The sequence below is a fragment of the Sorex araneus genome, chromosome X (assembly GCF_027595985.1).
Source record: "Sorex araneus isolate mSorAra2 chromosome X, mSorAra2.pri, whole genome shotgun sequence".
NCBI lineage: Eukaryota > Metazoa > Chordata > Mammalia > Eulipotyphla > Soricidae > Sorex > Sorex araneus.
The window spans coordinates 86,430,904-86,448,936 of NC_073313.1; the positions used below are offsets into that span (position 1 = coordinate 86,430,904).

General features: G+C 41.3%; 1 protein-coding gene and 2 non-coding genes across 8 annotated transcripts in view; all 3 read right to left on the minus strand.

Annotated features, from left to right (window-relative positions):
• The window catches only part of SLC25A14 (solute carrier family 25 member 14), a 52,804-nt gene extending 37,370 nt beyond the window's left edge, over window positions 1-15,434 (minus strand). Inside the window, exons 1-4 of one of the 6 annotated variants that reach the window (XM_055123047.1) lie at window positions 15,305-15,434; window positions 15,000-15,175; window positions 7,323-7,416; window positions 2,582-2,729 (exon numbers count right to left, since the gene is read on the minus strand). In XM_055123047.1, coding sequence (XP_054979022.1) covers window positions 2,582-2,729; window positions 7,323-7,386 — 212 coding nt within the window. In that variant the 5' untranslated portion in view covers window positions 7,387-7,416; window positions 15,000-15,175; window positions 15,305-15,434. Of the gene's footprint in view, window positions 1-2,581; window positions 2,730-7,322; window positions 7,417-13,956; window positions 13,975-14,928; window positions 15,176-15,304 lie in introns of those variants that run through there. The other 5 variants (XM_055123043.1, XM_055123042.1, XM_055123045.1 and 2 more) reach the window with 5 other exon arrangements.
• Window positions 8,325-8,450, minus strand: LOC129400257 (small nucleolar RNA U109). The gene has a single exon (XR_008627565.1). It is a non-coding gene; the product is annotated as a small nucleolar RNA U109 (small nucleolar RNA).
• On the minus strand, window positions 8,839-8,931 carry LOC129400259 (small nucleolar RNA U109). The gene has a single exon (XR_008627567.1). It is a non-coding gene; the product is annotated as a small nucleolar RNA U109 (small nucleolar RNA).
• Window positions 15,435-18,033: the final 2,599 nt, after the last annotated feature.

An 18,033-nucleotide genomic window follows, 5' to 3' on the forward strand; every position in this document is an offset into this window, starting at 1 on the left:
GGGAAACTGGGGACACTGGTGGTGAAGATACGGGTATTGGGACACTGTATGATTGAAACCCTATGATGAACAACTTTGTAACTGTGCATCTCATGGTGATTCAATTAAAATGAATAAATAGAAATAAAATCAGAGAGAAACAGTATGAAAAAGCAAAAGTGTACAGTCTCAAGAACTTAGATGGAAAATCCTTAAAAGAACACTAGCAAATTGAATACAGTAAAATAAAAAAAATAATACTTCATTACTCACCTTAGGGATTTGAAAACTTCAATTTCTACTTCCAAAACGTTGCAGGTATCTCTTTAATCTTATCAAGAAAGAAATACTGGAGCCAAGTGTACCCTATTTAACTTCTGTTATAAACTAGAAACATTTTCACTCATACTTCCTTTGAAGTTCTTCCAAATTGCAGAACTAAACTTTAGTAGTTATAAATAAAGACATCAGCAGCTCAGATGGTTAAGATTAAAAATATTATGACTAAATATGGATATGTGACTTTATTGCTTGTGATCTGGGAAAAAATAATCCTGTGATCATTCATGCTGATGGAAGAACAAGGTGAAACAAATGATCCATAACTTGCGTGTTTCAAGACATAGTACTTTATTTCTCCCCACGAAAATTCTTTTTGTTTGGCCACACCAGGCAGTGTTCAGGACTTATTACTAGCTTGGCTCTCAGGGATCACTCCTGCAGGAGCTTTGGGGACCATATAGGGTGCTGGGGATTGAATCCAAGTTAGCTGCATGCAAGGTAAAAACTTTACCTGTCCAATCTCACCAGCTGTCTAATCTCACCGGCCCCTAGGAAAATAATCCTTTAAATTAAGTTTTAAAATATATTAAGGGGCCAGAGAGAATACAGGAGGTAAGGTACTTGCCTTGTATGCAGCTGACCCCAGTTCTACCCTGTTACCACATATGTTCCCCTGAGGACAGAGCCTGGAGTTACTTTTGAGCACCAGGATGTGGCCCAACCCCTGACCCTCACCCAAAATTAAGTCTAACACAGGCCAATAATAAAACATATGTCCATTCTTTAAGCAACTAATATGTACTCTGGAGGGAGGAGTGGCCGAGAAAATTGTCAAAGATAAATTGAATGATAAACCACAAACTTATGGCTAATCAAAAGCTGACCCCAAAAAGGGTTTCTCTGGGCCAGATATATAACTCGGGGGTGATATGGTTGCCTTGCATGTTATGTGAGGCCCTGGATATGATCCCTAGTACAAAAAAGGGTGGGCTTCCATCTCTCTCATTCTATATTTAATGTTTAAAATGCCAGAATAGCATTTCTTTAAATAATGAAATTTTCAAAGATGTCAGCATATGGAAACTCAGGGAGAATAGCACTTAGTAGGGTGCTATTCACAGTCATGTCAATGCCTCCGGGAAAGGATGCAATGAGACATCAAAGTGTTTCATTTATAGTCAATTGGGTACATGATTCAAAGCCTTACAAAGTTTCATTCCATTCAGGGGACCCCAGAGGTCCCAGTCCCAATAGCAGAAAACCTCCCGAAATCAACCGTCATCATGCTCATGGCTGCTCTCCACACACTCGGGCCAAGCCTCATCCACAAGTAAACCTATCCTTAATGCGGCCGCACTACATCTCATACTTCACACCACTACTCCAAGAGTAGCGCTCCACATTTTATGGAGTTTAAAGTAGAAGGCAACCAATCTTAGAGGGAAATATATATTTTACAGATACATTATATATATGCACACAAGGCTCAACCCTGACAACATATTAGTAATCTCTTATAGAAGGGCTTAATGGTCCCTGGATGAAATATAACAATCTTCACACACTCTACTCTAAGGAAAGTTTTTTGGAACATTTTCAGCAGTTTATTCATAACAAACAATACAAATAAATCATTTTGGTTCTACTTTGGGGCAGGGATAGGGGTTCGGGATGGAAACATCCACATATGGTGGTGGGAATGTGTACTGGTGGTGGGATTTGTGTTCAAATATTAAATGTAATCAAATATTGTGAACTACTTTATAAAAATTAAATTAAATTTAAAAAAAGAAAAAAAGACTTAAAAGCAGAAGTGAAATTCATCAGTTATAGAGTTGGGGGTAGGGGACAGGGGTGGGGGGTATAACTGGGGATTTTGGTGGTGGAATATGGGCACTGGTGAAGGGATGGTGTTTGAATATTGTATAATGAGACATAAACCTGAGAATTTTGTAACTTTCCACATGGTGATAAAATAAAAAAAAATAAATAATCTTTTAAAAATACATTAAAAAAATTTAAAAAAGCAAAGTAACATATTACCTATTCATCAGGGGATAGGACTCAAGGCATGTGTAAGGCCTAAGTTTGATTCTTGAAACAACATACCCCCAGACCTCTGGTACAGTTCTGATGGCTCACAGAGCATCACTAGAATTGCCCCTCAATAAATTAATTAAAATTAAAGTAGCACATCAATATTGAATTACAAGTTAAAATGGTGATTATGAAGAGTTGAAACTAGCAGAAAACTGAAATACAAAGCTTCTTTAATAAAAAGTACTTCTATTTATGATCTAAGGAAAGAATCCAGTCTTACCCTGAATACAGAGCCAATACACCTTCTTCTTTATAGATTCGGAACAAGGCATGAAACATTCCTCGGTATTTTATCTCTTTGAAGCGGACATCAATACTTTGGCCTTGAACCTGAAGTCTTGTTTTGGTGAGGTCCACAGGAAAAGTTCCTGTGAAAGAACACACTCATAAATTTTTCCAAGTGGCACAATTAAATTTTGCTGGATTTAAGCCAATGATGATTATTAAAATATAAGTAAAGTCCTTTTATAATACATACAGGATCTCTACTAGAATACATAAGAGTTGTATGGGGTAAAATAAAATGTACTAGACAGCATAGAGAAGGCAGAATTTGAAACACGGTTTAAGTGAAACTGATAAACCATTTTGAGATGGTTCCCATAACTTCAAATGTAAAACAATTCAAATATTTTAATTTTACCAGTAACATAGTCATCTCCTTCTACTCGTCTCCCACCCAATGTCTCCCCATCTCCCTCTCATAAAATATTATCAAAATTTCATAAATAAGAACAGATGACCAAGAAAAAATTTTTCATAAAAAATTCAGTTCTCTGAAGCATTACAAAGTTCAAGATTGTTCTCTTTTACCTTGACAGGAAATAATCATTTTCCTAATATGATGTAAGGTAATGGTGAAGACCATAATGAGCTATTCACCCTGAAGTAATAATACCAGTAGAGTGCCTGAAAAACATTTTCTTTAAACGAATGTCTTTCTCTTATAATTTTCAACAAGATAGTGTCTATTATATTGACAAAATAGCTTTCAAGGAATATTCCAAGATATAAAAACAACATAGTGATCCTGATATTACTTATGAGCATATGTCAAGAAAATAAATAAAGGTTAGATGATAGAGTCATTTACGAATACTTAAGAAAAAATTTGGGAAGATGATAAAACATAAACCAAAACTATTTAAAAGCTAAAATCAAATAGAAAGCAATCTGGTTTGACTGTATTTTGTTTTGGAGCCATAACCAGTGGTGCTCAGAGCTTACTCCTGGCTCTGCACTCAGGAATCAATCCTGGTAGGCTCGGGGACCATATGGGATGCTGGGGATCAAATGAGATCAGCTGTGTGCAAGGTGAGCAACTTACTCACTGTATGACCTCTCTGGTCCCACAAATCTGCTCCTTATGGTATAGATGGTAACATATAGTAGCAGTTATTTTTGGTAAAACTAGAGGAAATGTGAAAAAAAGCTCACTATATTTGCTTTTCAAAGTACTGTTTTAAAGCTAACAAGTAATTTATGACAAAATATGACTAATAATGGTGTGACTGAATTTTAAGAAAAGTCAGACTAGACCAGAGAGATAATTCAATAGGTGGAGTGTGTACTTTGTATGCAAGTGGCCCAAAATTCAATCTCTGGCACTGAATGGAGCCCAAGCACTGCCAGGAGTAATTTCTGATTGCAGAGCCCAGAGTAACCCCTGATCATGGCTGGGTAGGACCCAAAAAGCACCCCCCCAAAAAAAAAGTCCACCTGAAGTAGCCCCTAAGCACCACCCAGTGTGCCCTCACTGAATATTTTTTTCTTTTTGGGTCACACCTGGAGATGCACAGGGGTTACTCCTGGCTCATGCACTCAGGAATTACTCCTGGCAGTGCTCAGGGGACCATATGGGATGCTGGGAATTGAACCCAGGTTGGCTGTGTGTAAGGCAAACGCCCTACCCGCTGTCGCTGTGCTATTGCTCCAGCCCCAGGTAGTTACTCTTTAATTATCTTATGTTGTACAGAATAAAGGCAAACAAGGCTGAACCCATGGTCAAAGACAAATTTGTCAGTCTCATATCCACCAAAATCCTTCCCACTGGGATCAAATCCAGGTTGGCTGCATGCAAGGCAAGCACCCGACCCACTGTACTATGTTTCGTTCCCTCTGATTTGAACTTGTCTGTGTATTTGCTTATATAATGAAACAGAGCTTTGAAGTAATAAAATCTGGATACTAAGAAAACTTGGATACCAACAACTTAGCAAAAGTGAAAAAGCATCAGTAGAGAAAAATAGCAGAAACCACTATAATGTCTAACTCCCTCTGGATCTTCACAAGCAATCTAAACCTAGTAAATTAACAAATAATCAAACTGTACAAAAGGCTTTTGAAGTCTGACCTAAATTTTTTTTTACTAGGATAGAGAAACAATGAGGGATTAAGGTGTTTGTCTTTTAAGCAGCTGACCTAAGTTTGATCCCCAGCACCGCACATGGTCCCCAAGAGTGATCCCTGGGTATAGAGTCAGAAGTAATCCTTAAGTAAGCCACCTGGTGTGACCCAAAAATTTTGGGAGGCCTGGAATGATAGCAAGGCGAATAGGGCATTTGCCTTGCACACAGTTAACCCAGATTTGATTCCAAGCATCCCATATGGTCCCTTGAGCACCACCAGGAGTAATTCCTGAGTGTATGAGCAAGGAATAACACCAGGTATAACCCAAAAATAAATAAATAAATAAATAAATAAATAAATAAGATTTTGAAAATTAATGTTTAATTAAAACAAAATTTTTGAATAAAAACTTAGGTGGGGGGCTGGAGCGATAGCACAGCGGGTAGGGCGTTTGCCTTGCACACAGCCAACCTGGGTTCAATTCCCAGCATCCCATATGGTCCCCTGAGTACCGCCAGGAGTAATTCCTGAGTGCATGAGCCAGGAGTAACCCCTGTGCATCTCCAGGTGTGACCCAAAAAGAAAAAAATATTCAGTGAGGGCACACTGGGTGGTGCTTAGGGGCTACTTCAGGTGGACTTTTTTTTGGGGGGGTGCTTTTTGGGTCCTACCCAGCCATGATCAGGGGTTACTCTGGGCTCTGCAATCAGAAATTACTCCTGGCAGTGCTTGGGCTCCATTCAGTGCCAGAGATTGAACTTTGGGCCACTTGCATACAAAGTACACACTCCACCTATTGAATTATCTCTCTGGTCTAGTCTGACTTTTCTTAAAATTCAGTCACACCATTAGTCGTATTTTGTCATAAATTACTTGTTAGCTTTAAAACAGTACTTTGAAAAGCAAATATAGTGAGCTTTTTTTCACATTTCCTCTAGTTTTACCAAAAATAACTGCTACTATATGTTACCATCTATACCATAAGGAGCAGGTTTGTGGGACAAGAGAGGTCATACAGTGAATAAGTTGTTCACCTTGCACACAGCTGACCTCGTTTGATCCCCAGCATCCCATATATTCCCCTGAGCATCCCAGGAATGATTCCTGAGTGCAGAGCCAGGAGTAACTCCTGAGAACCACCATGGTGATTCAAAAAGAAATAGACAGATTTGTCAGTTTTCACACTCCTTTAAAAATTAATATAAATCAATTACATTTTTGTGCATCATGTCTTACAAAGCTATTAATATCTGATGAATGTGACAGATTTACCCATGAGAAAAGCCAAAGAAAACAAGAATTGCTTAGCATGGTTAAAAGAGCAGACTCTAATGAGGTCAGACAAGCAGTGAGATGACAGTGACAAGCCTTTTGAAATGTGAGCTTCTTTTATTTTGTTGCAATTTTATTTCTCCCCAGTGGAAAGTTGTTGAATGAGAATAAGCAGTAAAACGGCTCCTCATTTTGAAAGGCATTAAAGAACAAACCTATGTACTGCTGTCCTTGGGACAAGCTTTCTAATTTGCTAAATATATTTGCCCATTTTACTGACAAGGAAATTAGAGTTCAAAGATGTTAAACTGGATATATCTATAATTGGAGGGGGGGCAAGAAATAACAAGTTTAGTTTGACTTAGAAACCAGTAGCCTCTTCCTTGGCCCCCATGCCTTCCTGTAATATATCTATGATTAATTTCTCATAGAATTATTTGTTTGAAAATCACATATGAAAGTGCAGCTGCTGAGGAATGTATTGTCAGAACTAACAAAGAATTATCTTCTATATCCTAAGGTAGGATAAAGGTTCCAGGAGGTAAGACCGATCAGTTACAAAGGCATTGACCAGAGTCTAGGCAGCAAGTGGGTGAGACATGGAATATAGGCATTTGGTTTTGGTGAATAATCATTCTGGAGCATGTTGCTATGTAAGATAAGTATAGAACCAGAAAATGAAAAATTAGGCTAGGAAAAAGAATAGAAAGCTTCAGTGATGATAACTAGGCCAAAGAAAGTCAGGAAAGGCCCAGACTTAGTTTTTTAATTATTATCTTCTGAAAGTTGACAAGAAATAAAGGTTTATCACATATGTGTTTGTTCTGTTTTCACTGCAGAAGTCTAGCTATTTAGTCTCTTCTGTACTTTAGTATTTTATTTTAGACTATAAAACCAAGCTCCCGGATGCACGTGGCCGCATCGTGGCCTAACATCTAACATCTGGTAGCCTAGTTCTCCCTCTTGGAGAACCTGGCAAGCTACCCAGAATTTACTGCCCACATGGGGGAGAGCCTGGCAAGCTCCCCATGACATATTCATACATCAAATACAGTAGCAATGATGGGTCTCATTCCCCTGAAAGCCTCTAATGTGGCACCATTGGGAAGGACGAGTAAAGAGAAGCTGCTAAAATCTCAGGGCTAGGATGAATGGAGACATTCCTGGGCCCGCACAAGCAAACAGATGATCAACGTGATAACAGTGATATAGACAGTGATTAATAACAGAGTTTCGGGCATTCAGTGTTCCAACTCCAAACCCATCACCAGTGTCAGTGTCTCTCCACTAATGCCTCAAGCTTCCCTCCCTGCCCCACCCCATAGTTCTCACATTCTTACCAAACTCAGCAACAATAGAGGCAAGGCCGCCATATACAAAGGGTTTCCAATTCAGACCAGACATCTCATGGCTTACAGTGGTACTTCTCTGGTGCTAGAAATAAACACAAATCAGATCAAGGCAAGAATGAGAAAGCATATGTTAGTATCTGGTTATGTTTTATATTGCTTTTACTGACTAAATTGCAAAGAAAACACATGTACAGGGAAAAACCCTACCAACTAGAATGCCACAAAATGGGGGATGCTGGATGTACTAGATGAATATGGATTTATTCCTTATTGCCATTATGTGGGGGTCAGGGTGATTCACTTGAAGCTAAAATTGTGCCCCTCATTCTCCAGTTTCTTTAATATCCCCAGCGCCCTCCTAGTAATAGACTTCAGTCCATCCAGCACACCAAACTTAGCCATTCAACTAGACAACAAGTTAAGGAATCTGCCAATCCAATTATACAGGCTAAAGCAACTCACAAAAGCACTTTATAGTATTTAGTTTGCTTGATGCAGGTGCAAAGCACACCCCAATATCACCACCCTTTCATACTCCTCTCATCTCTTCACCAAACATTTGAGTTTTAGTTAATCTAGCTACTTCCAGCTGTATACAACTTACCCATTAGGTCCCAGGCTGATTTAAATACCAACTTTCCCACCTTCCTTCAGGTTCCCTGAGGAGCAAGAACAAGCCTTGCTCTCTTCCTTCCTCATCCAGGCCCCATTAGATCTGTCATTTTGATCCTTTTTTTGGCTTTTTGGGTCAACCCAATGATGATCAGGGGTTACTCCTGGCTCCAAACTCAGGAATTACTCCTGGTGGTGTTGGTGACCATAAAGGACACCAGGGATTGAACCTGGGTTGGCTGTGTGCAAGGCAAACACCATCCTCGTTGTACTATTGCTCCAGCCCTGTCATTTCAATCTTTGCAGCATTGTTTTCTGCTATCCTCAGCTATTACTTTCTCATACTTTCCTATTTTTCTCCTCTGTCCCTTTTTCTTTTAGTGTTGGAGAAATATTCTACTGTTCAACCTCTGTGTAAGGCTGGTAATCCTGAGAACTCCTATTTAAAAATGTGGCATGGGGCCAGAGCGATAGTACAGTGTGGGTATGATGTTTACCTTGCATTTGACTGATTTGGGTTCAATCCCTGGCATCCCACATAGTCCCTTGAGCACTTCCAGGAGTAATTCCTGTGTGCAGAGCCAGGATTAAGCCCTGGGCATCACCAGGTATGACCAAAAAAAAAGCCAAAAGTTAAAAAAACAAAACATAAAAAATGTAGCATTTTACACAGTCCTCCAAACCCTATCAGGAGTAATTCTGAGTGCCAAGCCAGGAGTAAGCCCTGATCACTGTTAGGTGTTCTCCCCTCAAAAAATAAGGGGCTGTAGAGACAGTACTGAGGGTAGAATACTTGCCACCTTGCATGCACATTATCTGGATTCGATCCTCAGGATCCCACATGATTCCCTGAGCACCATCAGGAGTAACTCCTGAGCACAAGGACATTGCTGGGTGTGGCCCAAGAATTCTCCCACAAAATACAGCATGTTATGGATGTATTTCTGCTTCTAAAGAAACGAGGAGCAGGCAATGCCACATACAACTGCATTTTATTTTTCCCCAAAGTTTCTCCCTCTAGATCAGAGTGGGTTTCAAATATTAATGTGTACCATCTCGAAAGCTGAAAACAGACTTCAGGGTCTCATTCACACTAATTCATGGTTTGGATCTTGCCTGAAAATCTCCATGTTCTCTCATTATACTGATGCTTCCACATTTTAACAACTGCTGCTCCAGGAATCAATCTGCTAAATCCAGGTCTAGCTGGAAGTAGTATCCTTTCATAGAACAGACACTCCAGGTTTCTTTCCAGTATTTATTCCCTTTTCAGAGCTTCAGAATATGCATATCGTTGAATTTTATGAGCAATTTCCAAGTTGTCTATGATCAGAAATGAAGTCTCTGAAATCATACTGTCTTGATTCAAATGGTTCAAATTCTGACACCACCTTTTATTAGTTCTTATGACCTTAGGCAAGTTAATATTCAGTACTTGAGTTTTCTGAACTATCAAGTGGGACTAATAAACACTAATTATAAGGTAGCACTATAGCACTGTCCTCCTGTTGTTCATCAATTTGCTCGAGCGGGCACCAGTAACGTCTCCATTGTGAGACTTGTTGATACTGTTTTTGGCATATCGAATACACCACAGGAAGCCTGCCAGGCTCTTCCGTGCAGGCGGGATACTCTCAGAAGCTTGCCGGGCTCTCCGAAAGGGAGGAAGGAATCAAACCCGGGTTGGCTGCGTGCAAGGGAAACACCCTACCCACTGTGCTAATTATAGGGAAGCTTTGAAAATTAAATAAGAAGTGTAAACAACTAGATGTCTGTCACCTAACTCAATATCTGTTAGCTATTATCATTACTACATTTTAAAAGTACCTAAATTTATATTTTAATAGATATTATTTGCTGTCCTCCTGCACTGCCCAACGGGATTAGCAACATTAAGCCACAGTCTCTTTTTTAGGACAGACCAGGTTTTACCTTATATCCATATAAGGAATTCTCTAAGCACAGAACAATTATCCAGAGAGGAGAGCAAACATGTTTTATTTATTGGCAGGGGCAGAGGGGGGAAGGTTATTTGCTTTTGAGCCACACCCAAGTGTGTAGGGGGTCACGCCTGGTGGTACTCAAGGAATCTTTTGCAGTGCCAGGGACCAAACCGGACTAAAGCCACACACGAAGCTAGCGCCTGACCCTCTGTACTATCTCTCCAGCCCACATACCAAAGTTCTGGCTACAGACCAAAAAACAATTATGGAAACTCCCTTTCAAGCATAGTGTGATCAGCCAGCCAGTCCATCTGTCTTAAATAGCTTCCTTGGAGGAAGTTGTTCAAAGGAATTCTATAAAATCGAAGTGGGGAGGGGTACTTCCAATAGGTCTTTTGTTATCAACTTCTGAACTATGTTATGCCCATATTTTTAAGATTATAATTGATAGCAAATCATGACATCTGGTGAAAGGCTAAACCTGGAAAAGCAAGGACCATGGCACAACCCCTGAGTTTGTGTGGTCAGGAGTGGCGACGGGGAGGGATGCACTCTCCATTCATAAATTTAGAGATAACCCAATAAACATTTCAAACAGTTGCTGTGCATCTCTGCAAATTTTTCTCTTCACAACTTATTTCCTATCTTCTCATTACAGAGTCTCTGTTAGAACTTTACTAACTGGTGGGTGGGCTGGCTAATCTGCAGAACTTTACTACCACATAGGCTTTGAATTTTAAAAAAGCATGTACTCGGGATTCAGGAAATCATGAATCAGTTAAAAGCAGGGGACAGAGCCAAAATAGGGAGTAGAAAGACCAACCACTGAATCTTAGATTGGCTCAGTGGTTCCTTAATGAAAATTTCACAATTCTGAAGTGAAATTTAGAACAGAAGGGTACTGGGGACTAGAGAGATTGCACTGGGGGTAAGGCGCCCAGCCACCCTCAGCTCGCCAGGAGTAATGCCAAAGTGCAGAACCAGGCATAAGCCCTAAGCACTGCTGGATGTGACCTCAAAATAAAGTAAAACAGAAAAAAAGGGAAAAAGAGGTGCCTTGTCTGGTGAGCAACGCAGCCGGAGAAATGCTCCGGTCCCGAAACCGGGCCAGCAACACTGGGGATCCAGACGGAGGAGGTACAGCCGGCACACCTTCTCCAGATGGAGCCCTGGCGACACTAAACAGCAACTAACACGGCTCCGGGTTGCGGGACTGGAACACATCCGAACCATGAGGCCTTTTCAAAAAACTGAAAACATACAATCTTTTAATGGAAAACCAATTATCAAATGCTTCCTTAGTAGGGCTGTCTTTCTTGGGGGGAAACTCCAACAACAATAGTGAGTTTTGTTTTGCAATATGGAACGTAATCAAGGTAAAGAGAAAATGAAGTGAAATTCATCAGTTATACAATTGGGGGTGGGGGCGGGGGCGGGAGGTATACTGGGGATTTTGGTGGTGGAATATGGGCACTGGTGAAGGGATGGTGTTTGAATATTTTATAACTGAGCATAAACCTGAAAACTCTGTAACTTTCCACATGGTGATAAAATAAAAATTAAAAAAAAAGAAAAAGAGGTGCCTCGTGCCCCTTTTGTGTGATTTTTTTTTTTGCCCTAGTGCTTTTTTAATTTGGGCAATTTAAAGGATTGTTAGATCTGTTCTTCCTACTCCCAGAAAATTATTTTTGAGAGCCACATTCACTGATGCTGGATGAGGGGATCACTTCATGCCACCTTCCTTCTACCACCATCTTCTAATCTCATTCAACAGTAAATCCTTCTCTTGCCAATCTTAGAAAAAATTCTTGTTTTAAAGTCCTGTATCATCTTAGAATGTTCTGATTTTAAAGAGTCGTTTTTCAAGCTCAGTCAGAATTGTCTTTCTCTAGCTTTTACCTATTTTTCGGAGGTAATATGTAACACATTATTCTTTTACCCATGGAGAGTTTTTCAAATATTTTATTTGAGGGAGCCCCACCTAGTGGTGCTCAGGGGCTACTCCTGGCTCTTGTGCTCTGGAGACACTGCCAGCATTGCTTAAAGGACCACACGGTGCTGAGCATCAAACGTAAGCATCCACATACAAAGCATGCACATAGCCTCATGAGCTGCCTCTCTAACCTCTTTCAAAAATTTTAGGACAGAGCCAGAGTGGCAATACAGTGAAAAGGCCATTTGCCTTGCATGCGGCCCACCTGAGTTCAATCGCCCGCATCCCATACAGTCCCCCAAGCACTGCCAGGAGTAATTCCTGAGTGCAGAGCCAGGACAAAACCCTGAGCATTGCCGAGTGTGACCCAAAAAGCTAATAAAAAGAAAATTTTAAGACAGCTATTGTGTTCTCCTGTATCTTATTATTCCCAGGTTGAATATGCACAATTGTTTTCATAATTCTCTGTATCACACTCCAGTAACTATAGTTGAAAATTACAGTTCTTTTTGTGGAGGCCATATTACAATACTGAGTCTTTAATATGTCAGCTTAAACCTCCAAGTCTTTTAGAACCTGTACCCGTCATACCCAATGTACGGATAGGCAATTTATTTAAACACTCATTTAACCCTTTCTGTATCTCAATATCAGGCACTAAAATTGACTAGGATGTGATTTGTCTTCTAGTTACTCTATATTATTCCCTCTAACTTTTATTTGGTTTGGGGGCCACAACTGGCAGTGCTCGAGGCTTTTTCCTGGATCTAAGCTCAGAGTTCACATCTGGCAGGGCTTGGAGGACCGGCCTTATGGGATGCTGGGTATCAAACCCAAGTGAGGTGTGTGCAAGGCAAGAGTTTTATCCACAGTATATATCTCTAGTCCTATTTCTTTGTTAATGAGGTAAATGAGGCAAGAAATGACAAGGCAAGACACTGTCTCACAGTGCCCGTTTATAACACTTTTGAATAGCTTACACAGAAGTGAACACATATCCATCAAATACTTATTTGATTCCAGTGTGATGTCTATTATGTACACATTCTGGATATGAAAGATTATGATAAAATTATGATATAAGGGGCTGAAGTGATAGCACAGCGGGTAGGGCATTTGCCTTGCATGCGGCCAATCCGGGTTCGATTCCCAGCTTCCCATATGGTTCCCCGAGCACCGCCAGGAGTAATTCCTGAGTGCATGAACCAGGAGTAACCCCTGTGCATTACCGGGTGTGACCTAAAAGGCCGAATAAAATAATGATAAAAATCAGAAAGGTAGCTTGCTTGACTGGACCAATACTGCATACTCTGTACATGATACTTTGTTTTACTTTCCTAACTTTTGTTACAGAGAAGTGTGTAATAAACCCAAGTATTCTAAAATGACTTTGATTAGTGGGGGGCTATCTCTTGATATGGGTAAACAGTCTTATCCAAGTTAATAATATAGTATCACAAACATTTTCATTGTATAAATTCACTGAAAATTGTCTTCAAAATGCAGACATGTGTTCTGAAAAAAAAAAAAAGGAAAATTTGGTAGTCTAAAGACTGATTATTAAAAAAAAGTCCCAGAAACAAATTGCGCGGCTCTCTGCTACTCCAAACATCTAGTAAAAAAGTCTGGGAACCAGTCTTCCTTTCTCCTCTAGGTAAGCAGAAGCACTAAAGAATCTCAGATTCCAAAACTAATAATAGGAAGTCAAGCAAACGTTTCTTTGAGGAATATTAAATGTTCAAACCTAAAATACACTATGAGTATAAACATAAGTTTAAAAAGAACATAAACACACAGGGGCAGAAAGATAGCACAGTGGGTAAAGCGCTTTCCTTGCATGTAGCTGACGCAGGTTCGATTCCATGTACCACATATGGTCCCCCCACACAAGCCTGGCCAGAAGTGATCCCTGATCACAGAGCCAGGAGTAAGCCCTGAGCACAGCTGGATGTGGCCCAAATACCTAACACACACAGAACATATGTTCTAACACCAGAAGGACATTTATCATAATCCTTTTTTATCATAATCTTTTATATCCAGAATGCCATAATGACATTTTTGTTTAACTTATCTTTTCTAGATAATCAAGGAGACAGGGTTGAGGAAAAGTTATATGAAATACAGTACTTGCCTTTCAAGAGCTTACAATCTGGTGAAAGAAATCAAAATAGTACATTAGAGAAATACTGAAGCACTAAACCATATAGTACAAACCAAGAGCCAAAGTACAGAAAAGGAGATAGCATGGGTTTGGATGACTTGATAACTGGTATATAATGAGAACAGGACGGACAGAGACAAAATGGGGGGATCACAGCATGTGGAGGCAGGCATTAGTACATAGTTTATTCTGAAGAATGGTCAACCTAACAGAAATTTTCATTATCTTACTGAAAAACAAATCCAACCAAAAGGATAAAGAATAGATTAGGTTGAAATACTTAAAGCCAAACTGTGTGTGAAAGACGGATACTGAATACTGCAAGTTTTGGGCTTTACTTTGGGGGGGGTGGGGGCAGCCACACCTGGCAGTGCTCAGAGGACATATAGGATGCTGGGCACCGAGCGTGCAGGCAAGTGTCCAACCCGATTTACTATCGCTCCAGCCCCTGAATACTCTAAGTTTTTAAACAGGTAAGTGACATAATGAATCCCACCACATTTTAGTTCACTTATTAGGGCTGCAGCAAGCCACTGATTACATAGAGGCACAAGGCAGGGAGATTAGCTTAGGATGGTGTGGAGTAAAACACAAAGGTTTGTTTGCAGTGAGGCTACAATCTTCTGAAAGAGTCACAAAGGACCTTGATTATGTAGGTACTCAAAATGAGGGGAAAAGTTCACGAAGTAAGCATCCCTTACCTGGAAAAAAAGTAAGGAAAAATTGATAGGAATTTCAAAATTAAAATTTAACCTGCTGTTTCCAGGTCCGAGAAATTAATTCATATTGACAGCGGCTGCCATACCAATTAGCTGAACTGCGTTTTAATAGATGCCTCCAATGCCTTGACCTCAAGGAGTGGCGGGGGGGGGGGGGAGAAACAGAAGGGGAGCATCTCTGAATAGCATCCCTCACACTAACACAATGGACGTGTTTGCTTACTCCGCTTACAATCACTGCCGCCGTTGCAAACTTCACCCTTAGAAAAATTAGGATTATTCCGGGAAAGATACCCATTCACCCTCTGGGTAGCAGGATCTTGCCAGGTCCTCGGCTGTCTGTGCGAGTTCGTGGAGAGAAGGGAGGCGCCTGAAGGAGGCGGCCTCCCAGGGGGGTCGAGGAAGCAGGGTTCAATCGTAGAAGTAAAACCACCGATGCCAGAAGAGTGAAAGACAGGGAAGGGGCTCAGCTGAGGGGAGAGAGAGATCAAAGGACCGTTAAGCCCCTCCCAAGCCGGGAACCAAGCCAGCCGGCCCCGCGCAGCTAGGCGCGGCCCAACCCCGCTCCCCAGCCTGCAAGTCCAGGGGCTCCCCCTCACCTGCTCGGGCTCATCGGATGACTGGGAAGCCGAGGCTCCCACGATCGGAAACGCTACCGCAACGCCAACCCGGAAGCACTGCGACCAGCGGAAGTAACTAAGGAGTCGCCGTGGCAACCGTGGCGCAGCCATTAAAACCCCACCTTCCGGAAGCCTGAAAAAAGATGGCGCGAAATAAGAGGAAGGATGACTAGGGGGTTGGCGGGAGGGGGGCGGGGGGCTCGGCCTCCTGGTGGCGTAGATTCCTAGAGGGTGTCGCTTCGCTCTCGGGAAGTGCGGGAAGAGGGCGGTCAGGTAGGAAATGAGAACTTGGCAGCTTCTGCAGTTACTGAAATCTGTTTCGCCAGCTGGGGACCGATTTGTCGCCTAGTCACTGTTTTCCCTTCCCACCCACCTCCGTAGTTCTGGCGCGAGGAAGGGTGGGTAGCAGAGGGGCGCCTGCGCACAGCGTACGAAGACGGAGGGAAGGGGGTGGGGCGAGGGACTAAAACGGAAGTGGGGAAATCAGTGGGTGGGGGAGGGGGCGTCTGTGAAAGAAAGTCAAGATCGGGGGCCGATAATTTCTATACAGTGGGGAAGAGACATTGTGTAGCCCCAAAACCAAAAGAAAAGAACATAAAAGAAGCTAATAAACCTCGGCAACCCTATGCTCTGGGAGTTAGGAATTTAAGAATTAGGCCTGAGGGGCCCAGAGAGATAGTAAGGTAGTACTGCAGGTAAAGCACTCTCGGTTTGATCCCCCGCATCCCATATGGATCCCCGTGCACTGCCAGGAGTGATTCCTGAGTGCAGAGCCAGGAATTTCCCTTGAGCACTGCAGAGTGTGGCACAATAAACCGAAAAAACAGAAACAAAAACACCCAAACATGATCTTAAAAAAAAAAAAGCGAAGCTTTTTTTTTTACAGTAGGTAAGGCGCTTGCCTTGCATTCTGTCAACTAAGGTTCAATTCCCAGTTCTGTGCCTCCAGAAAAAAAAATCAAGAATGAAAATAACATAGTATTCCAAACCGGGAAACTGTTTGAGGGGAGGAGGTGGTTTTGGGGGGCCACACCTGGTAGGTGCTTAGGGTTTGCCTCTGCCTCTGTTCAGGGATCGTTTCTGGTGATGCCTGGGAGACCTTATGCGTTAAGGGGAATCAAACAAGAGAGGCAGTTTGCAAGGCAAGCCCTTTAATCCCTGTACTATCTCTTAGGTGTAAGAACGGGAAAACTGGGCTCGAGCAATAGCACAGCAGGTAGGGCGTTTGCGTTGCACGTGGCTGACCCGGGTTCGATTCCCAGAATCTCATGGTTCCCCAGCACCGCCAGGAGTAATTCCTGAGTACATGAGCCAAGAATAACCCCTGTGCATCTCCGGGTGTGACCCAAAAAGCAAAAAAAAAAAAAAAAAAAAAGGAAAACTTCTGTAGTTAACTGTGATTACAGTCACATAAATAATACAATATCATACGTCAATTATATCTCACTAAAACTGAGAATCAATCATAAATTTAAAAATTAGAGTATTTATATTTTCATGAAAAAGTACTATTAAGAGTGAAAAGGCAAGCTCCAAACTGGAAAGTTGTTTTTGGTATTTTTTATTGCGTGTGGTGGGAAATCCAGTGATACTGAGGGCTTACTTCTGGCTCTGTGCTCAGGAATCACTCCTGATGGTACTGGGGAGGACCCCATGTGATGCTGAGAACTGACTCAAGGTTGGCAGCATGTGAGGCACGGACACTGCTCACTGTATTATCCCTCTAGCCCAGATAGTGATGAACTTTTGTTTATGATCCTATGTAAGTTGTATAGGTACAACTTCAAGCCTTTTCAAAATATGTTACCATAACACACCTACCATCTAAGTCCATAGGACCTCCTACCCCTTCAGTCCTCATTCTTTCTCATTGATGACCTTAGAGAAAAATTCACAGCTATCCTACAAAGTCTCCTATCCAGTATAAAGAACTTGTCATAAAAAAAGACAGGCAAGTCAATATTTTTTCCATTTCTTTTTATTTATCAAATCACCTCAGTGATTTGATAAATAAAAAGAAAGCTCAACAAAGCTCAACATTTTAGGTGGAAAATATTATTGAAAGGCATTTCATAAGAGTATATCCAAATGACCTATATGTATATGAATGTGTTTATCATTATTGGTCATCTAGAAAGTTAAAATCACAATGCATGCCCACTAGCATGGCCAAAGTTGAAAGCACTAGATACAAGGGGATGAATAAAAGTCTCTCTCTTGAAATGGCTGCATAGTTTATTCTTTTTGCACTGAGGGCAGTTTCTTACTACATTTTAGCCAAAGGCTGCTTTCCTGCAACATAACCCTCTCCACATGTCATTTACAACATGGCTATATGTTTCTTCCAGGCAAACAGGAGAGTATCTGAGATGAGCTTTTATTAACACAAAGAATAGTGGGGCTGCTATTTTCTGTTATTTTGTTCTTTTTTCAAAATCACAATTGGTTTTTATATTATTAAAAATGGCAAAATCAGGGCTGGAGCGATAGCACAGCGGGGAGGGCATTTGCCTTGCACACGGCCGACCCGGGTTTGATTCCCAGCATCCCATATTGTCCCCCAAGCACCGCCAGGAGTAATTCCTGAGTGCAAAGCCAGGAGTAAACGCTGAGCATCGCTGGGTGTGACCAAAAAAGCAAAAAAAAAAAAAGGTAAAATCAGACTTGCTCTTCAAGCCCATGTTATCTCTTGAACATGTATCTTGCTG